This window comes from Micropterus salmoides, unplaced genomic scaffold (assembly GCF_014851395.1).
Source record: "Micropterus salmoides isolate LMB-PRFRI ecotype aquatic unplaced genomic scaffold, ASM1485139v1 Ms_hic_scaffold_20, whole genome shotgun sequence".
Classification (NCBI taxonomy): Eukaryota; Metazoa; Chordata; class Actinopteri; order Centrarchiformes; family Centrarchidae; genus Micropterus; species Micropterus salmoides.
In genome coordinates this window covers 15,997,914-16,010,585 of record NW_024041151.1, presented here as the reverse complement: position 1 = coordinate 16,010,585, position 12,672 = coordinate 15,997,914, and the positions used below count along the sequence as shown (strand labels likewise).

General features: G+C 41.5%; 1 protein-coding gene across 2 annotated transcripts in view; it reads left to right on the top strand.

Annotated features, from left to right (window-relative positions):
• Window positions 1–1,287: 1,287 nt before the first annotated feature.
• Window positions 1,288–12,672, top strand: part of LOC119914347 (E3 ubiquitin-protein ligase UHRF2-like) — a 34,668-nt gene continuing 23,283 nt past the window's right edge. The window contains exons 1-3 of one of the 2 annotated variants that reach the window (XM_038733601.1): window positions 1,288–1,613; window positions 9,484–9,879; window positions 11,180–11,499. In XM_038733601.1, the coding sequence (XP_038589529.1) occupies window positions 1,461–1,613; window positions 9,484–9,879; window positions 11,180–11,499 (869 nt within the window). In that variant the 5' untranslated portion in view covers window positions 1,288–1,460. The remainder of the gene's footprint in view (window positions 1,614–9,483; window positions 9,880–11,179; window positions 11,500–12,672) is intronic. The other variant, XM_038733600.1, reaches the window with a different exon arrangement.

The following is a 12,672-nucleotide window of genomic DNA, read 5'->3' as shown; positions in this document are numbered from 1 at the left end:
TGGTTGTTTGTCTGTGGCCCTGTGATGGACTGGTGACCTGTCCAGGGTGTACCCCGCCTTTTGCCCGATGTCAGCTGGGATTGGCTCCAGCCCTACCCACACAAAAATAATATACTATATCAGTTTGGTTCAGGAGGTACTACTAGCTGGCTGCTTCCTGTAAGGTCTAGGGCATATTAGGTTTATTTTTCAAGCATACCAGGCTTGTATTTTAGGCCAAGATTGTTAAGTGATTTGTGAACAGGCAGCAGAACCTTTAAATCAATTTTATAATTAACTGGAAACCAATGGGCTCAGTTTTACTGATGCTTGTCAGAACTATGACAGCAGTATCCTGAATATTCTGCAGTTTTATATTTATAATCTTTTTTGGAATACAAGAGACTTGGTATTTAGTCTTTAGGTTAATCCTGTGATATACTCCTACATTAAACCAAAACTGGAATACAATCCTGAGAAAGAGAGCGACTGCCCTGGGCAATAAAAGCGCCATGTTCACTATGTGGTCATTGCTTTGAAATTTGATTAACTGTAATTTTATTTGAGAATATAGGGATATACTATTAAAGATCAATATCAGAAGACATGATCAACCTTTAGTTGAGTCCCGCGTTATTGGCTGATCTTGAGGCCCTTTCTTGAAGAGTCTGTGTCAAAATCTAGCTTTAAAACTGTAATTATCTCATTTGATACTGTGCCTAGATGTTGCATGAATCCATTTGTGTTTAATGAAGTTGCCATACAGTAAACCTGGGACTTTGTAATATTCCATCATAGAAATGCTGTACACAATGCATTGGGGAGGGGGGTCAGGAAGTAAAAGCACTCATTATGTAGCGGAATGTCCTCTGTCAGAATTATACTATTACATATTGGCCATATTAGCTTTACCAATAATTCTTATATGCATATATTTTGCATAGAAATGTGCAAAGTAACTGACAGACAAATGTAGAGGTGTAAACATTTAGTGAAGAAAATGAATAAAGTAGGATAAAATGGAAATAAATTAGTGCCTCAAAATGTAGGCTACCATTCCACCACTGATTCAGTCATTCATTGAACTGTAGAAAAAGGTTTATGCTATTGACAGGGAGAACACATTAATAAACTCCTGGTCCCCATTTCTTGTCCCCAGACATATTATAAAACTGTTAAGTTGTAGGTTTTACCGCTGCAACAGTAGCCCACTGCTGTTACGTGCTGTGAAGGGGAAGCTGTGCCTTTAACTGTAAACTGTGCTCGCTTAAACGTTATTTCGCGAGATTTGCTTGGCGCCGCGACCTCATGTGAGACACCTCCTGCGCGAGCCAGTCCGACGCTACCTCTGCAGAGGAAAACGCAATGGAGCCCTGAACAGTTTTCATTTCTCTCTCCTTTAACCCCCCTGGAAGACAACATTCGTATAGAAATACTGCTTTATCCGCTATTTATTTGAGGCGTAACAGGGCGGTACAACGATGTGGATCCAGGTTCGTACGATAGACGGGAAGGAGACGCGAACCGTGGAGGATCTTTCTAGATTGACCAAAATTGAGTCTTTACGGTTGAAAATACAGGACATCTTCAATGTAAGCCCACCCCAGCAGCGCCTCTTCTACCGAGGGAAGCAGGTAAACGTAATTTTTGTCACCCCGTCAGCCTACAGTCGATGTTTGATGCTCTGGCAGGGCTTGGTGCTGGCGGAGAGAGTGAGCGGTCCTCTGGTGTTGGAGCCGTTTCGGACCCATGCGAGCTTCCTGTTTTGATAGGAATTCGCCAATAGTTCTTGCGCAAGAGCCCGGGGTACGCGGTGTGCCAGCCCCTGAGAAAAACGGCGATATGACATGGATGTATGGTCCTGGTATGGAGCCACATTACATTGTTTGGGTTGGCGCTGAGGAGACCCGCATGCAACAAATGTCTCACCGCCGTAGACATGTTTGTTTACATTGCCGCGGGAGAGAAAAGAGAACATCGCCCTCTGCTATTCCACATGTAGACCAAAGTAGTGCAGTGCAAGCAAACTGCCTACATATCTCACCGAGGAGCACATGTTTAACTGAATTAACGGCAGCTTGGTTTACACAGGTAGCAGCCACTGTGCCTGAATATCTATCTCATTTCTATGTTGTGTCTGTAACATGTGGAACCAGGGGCTCTAAGCTGTACTGATCACATTAGTGAGCCATCAGGCTTGTGCATGTGGTGTGTTATGATGATATTAATGATAATTTGAGGGAGGAGGGGACTCGGGGCTCCACGTGCCCTGACATCTAACAGCAAGTGTAGTTGTGTTTACACCCTGGCGTCACTATGGTATGCACACTGTACAGCGAGGACAGACAGGGCTGTCTGCTGTAAATAATAGCACACAGACTCAGATGGATGGGTGGCATGCTGCCTAGGCAAGTTTTGTATTTAACCCAGGACCGTTTCCAAACATTAAGCCTTACTTCTGTACCATATGATTTGGATTTGTAAGGCAATTATTCAGTATTTACTAATAGTTCAAATCTAACCATAATTACAATGTAATATTAATATCAGTAATGCACAGTGAAAATGAAATATCAAGCAGACAATTTATTATATCTCTGTTTAGTTTAACTTCACCAAAATGTGATCGATAGCACATTTTTTCTCTTTTGTTTGGGTTAACTACACCTTATACTTGTCTGATTATGTCAGAATTGGAGCCAGTTTATACCTAAGCACCTTGTTTCTCCATATAATTGTATCATGACAAATTCTTCATAGTAAAGTTATTTTGACTTAATTCTGATAAGTTAAGGTTTTCTGTCACAGCAGAATTAGATGTCAAATACTTAAGCAACATGAATTTAACTTTAGCTTTAGCATGTGGTTTTTGGGACTGTAAATGGCATTATTATGTGAAATATGTGATGTTATTATAATATATATTATACTGTACAACACAGATTTTGTCCATACAGCCCACCCTAACCTTTTATTATATTGAATAATATAATATGGTTTTCAGTCATACATTATCTTTGTTGGTAGACTCATTGCTCTGGGAAAAATATGTTTGGGCCAGTACTGCAGTGTCACTTTAAATGCCAGCAGTTAGGAAAGACAGTGGTATGAAAACCTTAAGCTGCCGTACTGACATGGACACATGAGTTTGTGTGCGTCATGGCGGATGGTTGCATGCAGCGTGCAGCCTCAGAGCCTGTGGTTTACTTTTTTATGATCTACCACACACCACAGAAACACACTCGCGTTGTAACTTCAACTGTTATAATTGGTAAAATGTACGGTATATCTTGCACCCTTAGGTGTAGTGCTTTAATATGACAAGAGTTCAGTCGGAACAGAAGTCAGAAGTCTTTCACTATTTATGTTCGTTTTGTTCAAATATGTGAACATTCAGTATATAAATGAGTCAAAATGTAAAAGACTGGAAGACTGACCCACCAAATCTTAATGTGTATAATGTGTGAAAGGTTATTGAAAGCCTTCACCCCACCAGCTGTTATTCTATCAGTAATAAGCATGCTCACTGCTGGCAGGACGCTGGTGCCATGATTTATTTAGTATTTTAGCATAACATTACAAAGCTGATATTAACACAGTATGACTCAGCCAGACAGATAAGCCCCCAGGAAGCAAACAGCCTACGTGATGTGTTGATCTCACATTGTTTACATTTAGTCACACTTTGCTTCATTCATATGTGTCAGGCGGTATTATAGGCCAAGAAATTCCTCTTTATAAAGGGTTTTCTGTATTTTCAAGTTGTCCAACCTACTTCCTGTTGTGTAATTAAATGATAATGAGGTCTCTAACATTCACTTCTGAGTCATATATGCCACAATGGGCTAATTTCCTTCTCTGCGTGCTGTATACTGCAGGACGGAGAGGAAAGAAAACTTCAAGAACTTTTTTGGAATAGTCAAGGAGAGATTTTAATGCCAAGATTACTGTTGTATTCATCTCTGTAGGCTTTTTGTCAAAAACAATGTTTTATTTGGCGAACCGAATAATGGCAATCCATTATTATGAAAAAAGATAGGAGATATTGTGTTGCACCTTTTGCACCAGTGCCTTAGGATGCAGAGCACAGAGCTTCTTCAGTAGTAGCAGCAATGTAGTTCATTTACATTTGCTTTATTGACATTTAATTATCTCTTATGCAGGAGTTGTCATGTCACGGAGCTATGTTTGCAAAGGCTAGGCCCGTGTAGTAAAGCAGTGCTTCCTTCATTTAACTGGAAAACAAGTGGGGAGTGTTAATTAGGGGATTTCCATGTGTTAAGTAATGCAAGGAATGAGCCGGTGACATGCAGCGTACATTAGCTAGTGCCCTTACATGCTTGGAGTGGTGCCTGCGCTCTGTTAGGATTTTGACTTGTAGCAGAATAACTCAGTCTAATTCCTTTTCAAAATGGCGCCTTGTTTTTCCCTCCAGCTCACTGTGCACGCAGCCTCGCCAGTTCAAAGTCATGCTTGCCCTTCAGTCGGAAGGGTCTCTAGCCAGCAGCCACACAACTTTGCCTCATTTGTTTGTTTCTGATGCGTTATTCAGTTTGCCTGTGCGCTCCCCATTGTTTCTCTGTTTCACTTTGAACAACATCTCATGCCACTCGCATGCACGAGCAGACTCACACACACACACACCTTTCACTGTCCGTGCAGCCTTTCTGCTGAACGCCCACACTCACTTTTGCAGTAGACTTCTCAGTTAGTAATTTAAAAAAAAAACCAAAAGGTTTGGCTGGTTTATTAACTGGTTGAAAGCTCAGCTTGTATTGCGTCCATGCGCTTCAAATATAAGGTTGTAGTTCACTTGTGTTTTTTTCCCCTACTGAGGCAGCAACATGTTTCATGTTTAAGTAGTTGGGCTGTCGTCCACTGTTAGCTGTTGCCTATTGTTGGGCTGCAGGAAAGCTTCATTGGCTCGCTCACACAGACAGTTGCTGTGACCTAGATATCATAACAATTTGATTATGCATACATTGATGTTGCAGCTCCTCGATTGATGGGGTTTTATTTGGGTATTGCTAAGCTCTAGAATTTTGTAGAGAATTTCAGGGAAGCAGAGTTGGCTGCAGCCATGCGTGTACACAGTCACACCCTTCTTCGACAGATTGGCTGGACAAAGAGCAAAGACAAAGAGAGGCACTAAACCTAGACTAGAACTGCAGGCTTTCTAACATTCTCACACGTTTTCATAGTTTTGCCACATCTTGTCACAGTAGCTTTAGCTTGCGAAATGGTTAAGTGGCCTACCTGGAAACTGTGAGGTCTTACACCTGCATTGTGAATAGCAGGGTTTCCCTACTGTTTTTACGCCTCCACGCCATGATAGCTGTGGCCTGAGGCATTGTGTTTTGGGGTTGTTTGTTCGCTCCATTCGCAATATCTCAGGGAGGGAATTTCTTGAAATTTGGGACATCCACTTTGACTCGAGGGTGAAGTGATTGGAATTTGGTTGTCAAAGGTCAATGTCACTGTGACCTCACAAAGCACGTTTTTTGCCATAACTCCAAAACTGATGACCTTATTTCACAATAGGTCGGACAGTGACTTGGGAACGCTTTTGTCTCAAAGGTCAAGGTCACTGTGACCTCGAAATGACCTTGACAAACATGTTTTTGGCGATAACTCAAGACTGCGGTAATTATGACAACATTTGCAACAGATGTTTAATGGGATATAACCCAAAAGGTCAAAGGTCAACTTCACTGTGACCTCATGTCCTGGAAAAACACTTTTTGCCATTATTAAACAGCTTAACTCAGAAGCAGAAGGGGAGATTGTGACCATATTTCACAGTTGGTCGGACACCAAATTGGTGACACTCTTGACTCAAAGGTCATTGCAACCTCAAAGTAGGTTTTTAGCCATAATTTAAGAATGAATTGGGCGATTCCAGATTTCACACACATGTTAACTGGGACTACACAATGAGTAACAAAAACTACGTAAACACAGTACGTGCTTTGTTCCATCTCGTCCGTTCTGTCTTTCATTTCCTGCCTCATTCTGAAACAACATATTGGAGCGTGCCAATCTATGATCTATCGCGATCGTGTGAGTGAGTTTCACATATTGCTCGCAGAGGGGCTTCGCAGAAAACAAAAGCGCCACAATTTCTGTAGCATAGAATATCCATCTACAGTGATTGAGTACACATGTACCTGTTTAGTCAATACATCTTTGATAACCCTTCATTATTAATTAGTTCAACATTGTCTATTCTCTGGAATTATACCATCAATATAGTGATGACCTCCATTCAAACTAGCAGAAAAGTGATTTTGGTAAACAAATCTGAGCAAGATATAAAATTGATAAAACGCAGCTCTGCTTCCTAACATCAAGTAATGAAAAAAGCTGCAAAAGAAAGACAACCTTTGTCACCTTTCCACTATGCCATTCTGTGCTAATTAACAGTGGAACATTTTGGTGAGATTGAATGACTGTGGGCAGAATGAGGGATAAAAGATCAAAGATGGAAGCTTGGTAGATGGCAGGCACACAGACACACCCCATGTCATTGTTTTTTGGAAACATGACCTATTTTGCTAAGAGGGCCTGTGGGCGGAGACAAGGGAAGAAGAAGAAGAAGAAGAAACCGTGTAGGAGTAAGGGGTTTGGATGGCGTGCCTGAGCAAAAGAGGCTAATTTATGCTCTGCTGTGAAATCTCCTCTCCACCAGCCGTGTGGGTCTGGCTTGGGTTTCGCACTTTTAAACCCACTGTTAAAACTAGGCACTGACATTAAATGGGCCAGTATGATTTCTTAGTCTTTCAATTTGGTCCACCTTTACGTAACTGTTATGCGGGCATATAAACTAAGTAAGTGTTGTTTAGTTACTTTAATGTCAGAATGATTTCTGCATTAAGAGCTTATAAAGCCTTACAAAAAGATACTGCGTGACAGCATGTTGGCACGATAATGAAAATGAAATCGAAAGCAATATTACAGTCAAATTTCTCCCCACCTGCAGTTTCTGCTCTATAATAAGTATTATTGGCTGTAGATTTATTATAATATTCTCATATTATCAGAAAAGCTGATATAGCAATATGAGGTCAAATTTATCTCTACATGTTCAGTATGTTTTTACAGTATCTCAGCAGCCACAGGTCTTTCTCGTGCCTTAGTTTGATTGTACTGCCTGTCGAAATGCAACAGAGAAATTAGCCTTGTGGAGAGGTGTTAATTGTATTCCACTCAATGTGAAACACGTTTACACGTGCAAGCACACACGCACACACACATCGTTGCCATGCCAGGGTTCGTGACACTGATTTGTTTGAGCCTTTTGAGAAAGGTTCTAGTCAAGTGTCTCTGGTTTGTCTAAAGCTTTGTTATGATGTGTGCTCGGGACTGAAGTCTCCCCCAGGAACATTGAACATTTCATTGAGTCACATAATGAAGATACCAGAAGCATTCTTCTTCTTATTAGTATTATTATTATCATCATTGTTCTGCATTATTTATGATGATGGAGAAATATCCTTGGTGATGTTATTCGTCCTACATGCTAGAGAGAGTAAAAATGCCAATAATTCTGCCTAAAAAGATCTTGACTTTCTTGAATATAGAAAGCATTTCTGTTGCCTGTTTAGATGATGGTTCTTTGCTTTAAGGATTCTTCAGCTGGTTATTACTGATGAGAGATTGATCACACAGTGAAGTCGCTGTGGAAAGCGGGTACCACTTAGACATCATTTATGAGGTTTGGTGTGGTGAATGGAATTCTACTGTATGTTGTTCTGATACTCAGGTCTGCGTAATTCTTCGTCCATCTACCCAGTACGTCTCTACTGTGAGGCTGCCTGCTGCACGTCCCAGCAATCTTATTGTCTGTGTAGGATGTTTTCGGTTTGTTTGCCTTTCTTTCCTTAATGAGCTATCACGTAACACAAGACAGAGGAGGATAGACAATTACTGAGACTAAATCGAAGATCGAGTTTAGGCTGGGAGACAGACAAAGAATTGCTGAGATAGACTACTAGAGAAAGACAGACAAGTGAGTATAGCAACCACTGTATGGCTGTTTTTGCACCACTGCTTCTCTGATCTAAATTTCATGAGACTATTAAAAACAGGGAGGGATGGGGAAATTGCGCTTGCTCCCTCTACTGCTCTCCTGCTACGCCTCCGACCGCTCTCCTCCTCGCTGTCAAATAACGAAGAGGAGAAAGGGAGCGCGAGTGAGAGTGGCGGCCATGCTCGCTTCTCCAGTACAATGGGCTTGTGGGGTTGAGGGCTGAAATGAATAGCTGATGTCTATAATGAGTTTGCGTGTCTGCCATAAGCTCCATTCCTAAGGCAGTAGCTGTACTGTATACTTAAAACAACAGATTGGTTGTGGTGAAGAGTAAATATGGGTTTCTAATGGGCCTTCATCATTTTCTCAAGAGCTGTTTTTTGTTTTTTGAGAGAGAGAGAGAGAGAACCATTTTCTGATGCCCATAAACCGCGCTGCCAGAAAGGGTCGTGCTGATGGTGGTGGTGGTGGGTTAGTGTCGACAGAGATTGTGTACATGATTCAGGTTCATGGGGGTGCTCTCTTTTGGTTGTCATAGCAACCCAGTCATTTCTTTCCCCCAGCTACATCTCCTATCACTTTAATTCATGCATTCATTTCTTTAGTTTCTTGTAGAAAACCGGTGTGGTACATATGCGAGTAGAGCCGCAGTTTGCACTTTCTATTGGACCAGACATGTAACCTAATACAAGCGTGGCTAATCAGTAGTAACAGCTTACCAGTCAAAAGTGCTCATTGTTACAAATGTTTTTTTTCCTCCTTTTTGTAAGTATAAAAAAAAAAAAAGCGTCAGCGGTTCACTTTGATGTACAGTTATATGTATTTAAACACAAGCTGAGCATTGGCTCATTTGAGAACAGATGTGGACTCCTAAGCAACATCCTCGGTGTATTTTTAATTTCCCCTGTATGCTGTCGAGTGCAGTAACGACACATAGTTGTTTTCTCTCACTGTGCTCATCGTTGTCTTCTGTGTTCTGTGTTCTTTGTTTGTCCTTCACAAGCAGCCGAGTGTATTTGTCTGAGGGTGCTGCATGGCGCAGTTGTGTTAATTTCATATCACATGGATGTCTATTAGGAAATAAATTTGGGAGGAAATTTAATAAAGGCTGTCTTTATGGACATTTGTGCAATTGTTCAAATACACCATGTTTGGGCAAGTTGATCCTGGTAAAATAGGATACAATTATTTCTGAACAACTGGTTGATGAATTTGATCATTACTTGTTTAAGTGATTCATCACAAACAAAAACTTGTTCTAGTTAAAGGTATTGGTTTGCTTTTTAATATCAATGTGAAATGAATACATTTTTTCCCCCATTTTGTGGACTAGATCATTAATTAAGAAAAAAAGAGTGTATTAATAAATAATAAAAATAATTGTGTGTTGTAGCTCTAAATACAGTATTTTGCTATCTGTACATCTGTGCCTGTTTATACATGTCAGTGGATTTTTTTTACTTCTATCTTTTCAGATGGAAGATGGCCAAACACTGTTTGATTATAACGTGGGTCTCAATGACATCGTCCAGCTGCTGATTCGCTCACAGACAGACTCTCCAGACAGCCCCGCCGCCAAGGACTCCTCTGGTGTTCCCTGTAGTTCAGCTCCACCCCCTGACTTCAGGTCAGAAAGCCACAGTTCCCCAGCTCCGGCCTCCCCCGCTGCTATGGAAACCTCCACAAATATAGACAATGACAGCAGCAGTGTCACTACCAGCACTGTTAACGAAACCAAGCCGGACACCAGCGCTACCAGTAACTCAGCCAGTATCAAAAATGGGTTCAAGTCCTCCAGTCCGGCGCGGGACACCCAGCCCCCCACATCCAGCAGAAACACACTAGCTGACCCAGGAGTTGGTGTGTACAAGGTGAGTGTAAATATTTGGGAAGTATTTGCAAGAAATGTCCTACATGCCACATCACTGCCAGAGGTTCTCAGGCAGGGCACTCTTATTTGTTTGGATGTCGGATCAAATTATGAATGTATCTTGTGCTCCACTGCTGCTGAAAACTCCAAACCACATCAGTATCAGAATTAGTCAATGGCGTACTTTAGCTTACATGAAACAAGGGTGCATGCTTTTAAAGGTTTTATACCTTAATATGCCGTCCTAGATTTGTATTTAATACTATGCAGCAGATTGTAATACCGCTATTTTGAACATAGCAAAAATAGTCAAAGGAAAAAAATGACTATGATTTCAGTTTCCCTCATGCATGTGGTGATTACTTTTTTTGGCTAAGGAGGCCTCTATTCCTTTCCCCACTGTCTTGCAGAATGCTTAGATAGAGTCCTCTAGCCGAAATGACCCGAGCCTGCTTGTATTTATGTGTTTCCTTGTGTGAGAGTGCCAAATGTATCCTTTCTCACAAGTTAAGTGCTCTGTTTTTAAGTATAATACCTAAATGCCTTTAATTTACAAGGACTAATGACATGCACACAGGCATGTGGCTCACCTTGCCAGGGGAGCGCATGCCAAACCATACATACGGATCAGGTCTTTATAAAACCCTGTCACTAACCAACTGACAGATAATAAATAGACTACAGTCGAAACCCATATGTTGGTGCGTCCACTCTAACTTTTCTGGCTGGCTGGCTGACCCACATGACTGACAATTATGTGTGGGACTAGAGTCTTTTTGATGCCAAAAGCCCAATCTAGCATTCAGAAAGATCAATAATGTAACTAAGTAGAGATGTTGTAAATTGTGCAACTTCACTGAATATCAAGGTCAAATGCTTTTACAGGCTTTAAGCATTCACTACAGAGTCGGTGCATATTTTATGTGGTTTTCACAAAGGAACATGTAGGAACGGTGCCACGGGTGGCATTTATTTTCAAGTTTCTTTGTGAACATCTGAAGATTAACATCACGACTCGCTAAGACATTGAATGCTAAAAAAGAATGTTTTTAGCATTTACTACAAAATGCCTATAACTCCCATTACTCACATTGCTCTTGTATTTTAATGAGTTCCTCTTAAGTTCCAGGATGCTGTTGGTAATAGTTCATGTGAGTAGTCTAACGAATTTATTGATAATGCTTTTAATTCAAAGTATATGAAGTGCTGTGATGGGCTAAAACGTGGCGTGTTTCTTTAAACAACAGACAGGTAAAAAAAAAAAGACCAAGTGTTATTTTTTTGTCTTTGTGTCTTCTCAGATTAACGAGTTGGTGGACTGCAGAGACGTCAGCATTGGTGCCTGGTTTGAGGCCTGCATCGAAAATGTGACACGCGCTCCCAAAGGACAGATAACGCCCACCAAGGGCAAGGTGGGCCGGCCCCCAAAAAGGACTAATGGAAAGCTGGAGGCCGAGCAGGGACAGGCCCTCGGCCAGGGCCAAACCACAGACAGTAACAGGAATAATGTTGTGTTAAGCTCTGAGAGTAATGGAGCCTCCACCTCTCAGACAGACTCTACAGCAGCTACAGAGACTAAGGAGAGAGAAGAGGATGTAATTTACCACATTAAATATGACGAGTAAGTGATGGCGCAGAATATGGTGGGGGAATGTTCTGCTGCAGGTGAACAGATTTTGGTTGCAGTGATAACAAAAACACCGTCACGGGTTTTAATATAAGTGCACAGTGGAGATCTGAATGTTGCATTTTAGCCGACGTGCACAGCATCAGTGCGGCAGTATTTTGGTCTGGGGAACGAAAATCATTCTAGATGGTAAAATGCTGGTTAGGATTGGTTTTCACAGTGCTGTGGCTCAGATAGGATAGTGCGAATGTGTGCCTTCTTCTTTGCTTATGCTGTGTGACAACACAGCAGAAAATTTTTCCTTCTTGCAAATTATGTCAATGTTTAAAATGTATTTGCTCATGCCGTTGTGTGGCACTCTGGGGGATAAAAAATACAAACATAACAACATGTTGTGTATGTATGGTACAAGTGGCTGCAGGCATCGGTAACACTCGTAAGACGCATTGGGAAATTCAGCCTCTGCTTTCTCCTGGCAGTCCAGGGGATGGGGAGAGGGTGTTTGTATAGTTGATGCTACAATTTGGACTCTATCTCTCTTGCGCTCTCCTTTTCCAGCAAATTCATTCAGAAGCCGACGTTTCCATGGTAACCGATGAGTTCTCAGGAGCATTACTTCTTCGCTTGCCTCCTTCAGCTTTGTCTGTAATTGCTGTGAACATGCCACCGGTGAGACATAGCCTCCTCGCTGTGTCTATCATAGTGTGTGCCCGTGTGTGTGTGTGTGTTTCTGTCGTGGGATGTTATGCCGGAGAAACTGTATCAAGGGTCGTTGAGTAGTAAATGTGTGTTTTCTTTTAGGCATAATTCCCATTTGACATTCCGCAATCTTCCAAATCCCTGGTATTCTGCTTTTATCTGCTGTTTCATGATTTGCAACGGGACAGGAGTGTTCCTGCAGGGACAATCCAGTAATCCCCTTTTTATTTAAATTTAATGGATTTAATTATTTCTCTGTTTGTTTGTTTGTTTGTTTATTCAGGTTATTGTTTTGCTCCATGTTTGTCATTTGCTTTATTCAATAGCTGACAGTCAAGAGAGGCAGTTTTCAACCCAGGACGTCACAGTAATATGTGATTTGCTTCCTCTCCACCGGAGTCATGAATACAACCCCAGTTTTGTGTGCTGCTGAGAAGCCACAGCTACAAATGCAAAGGACCGTTTCAT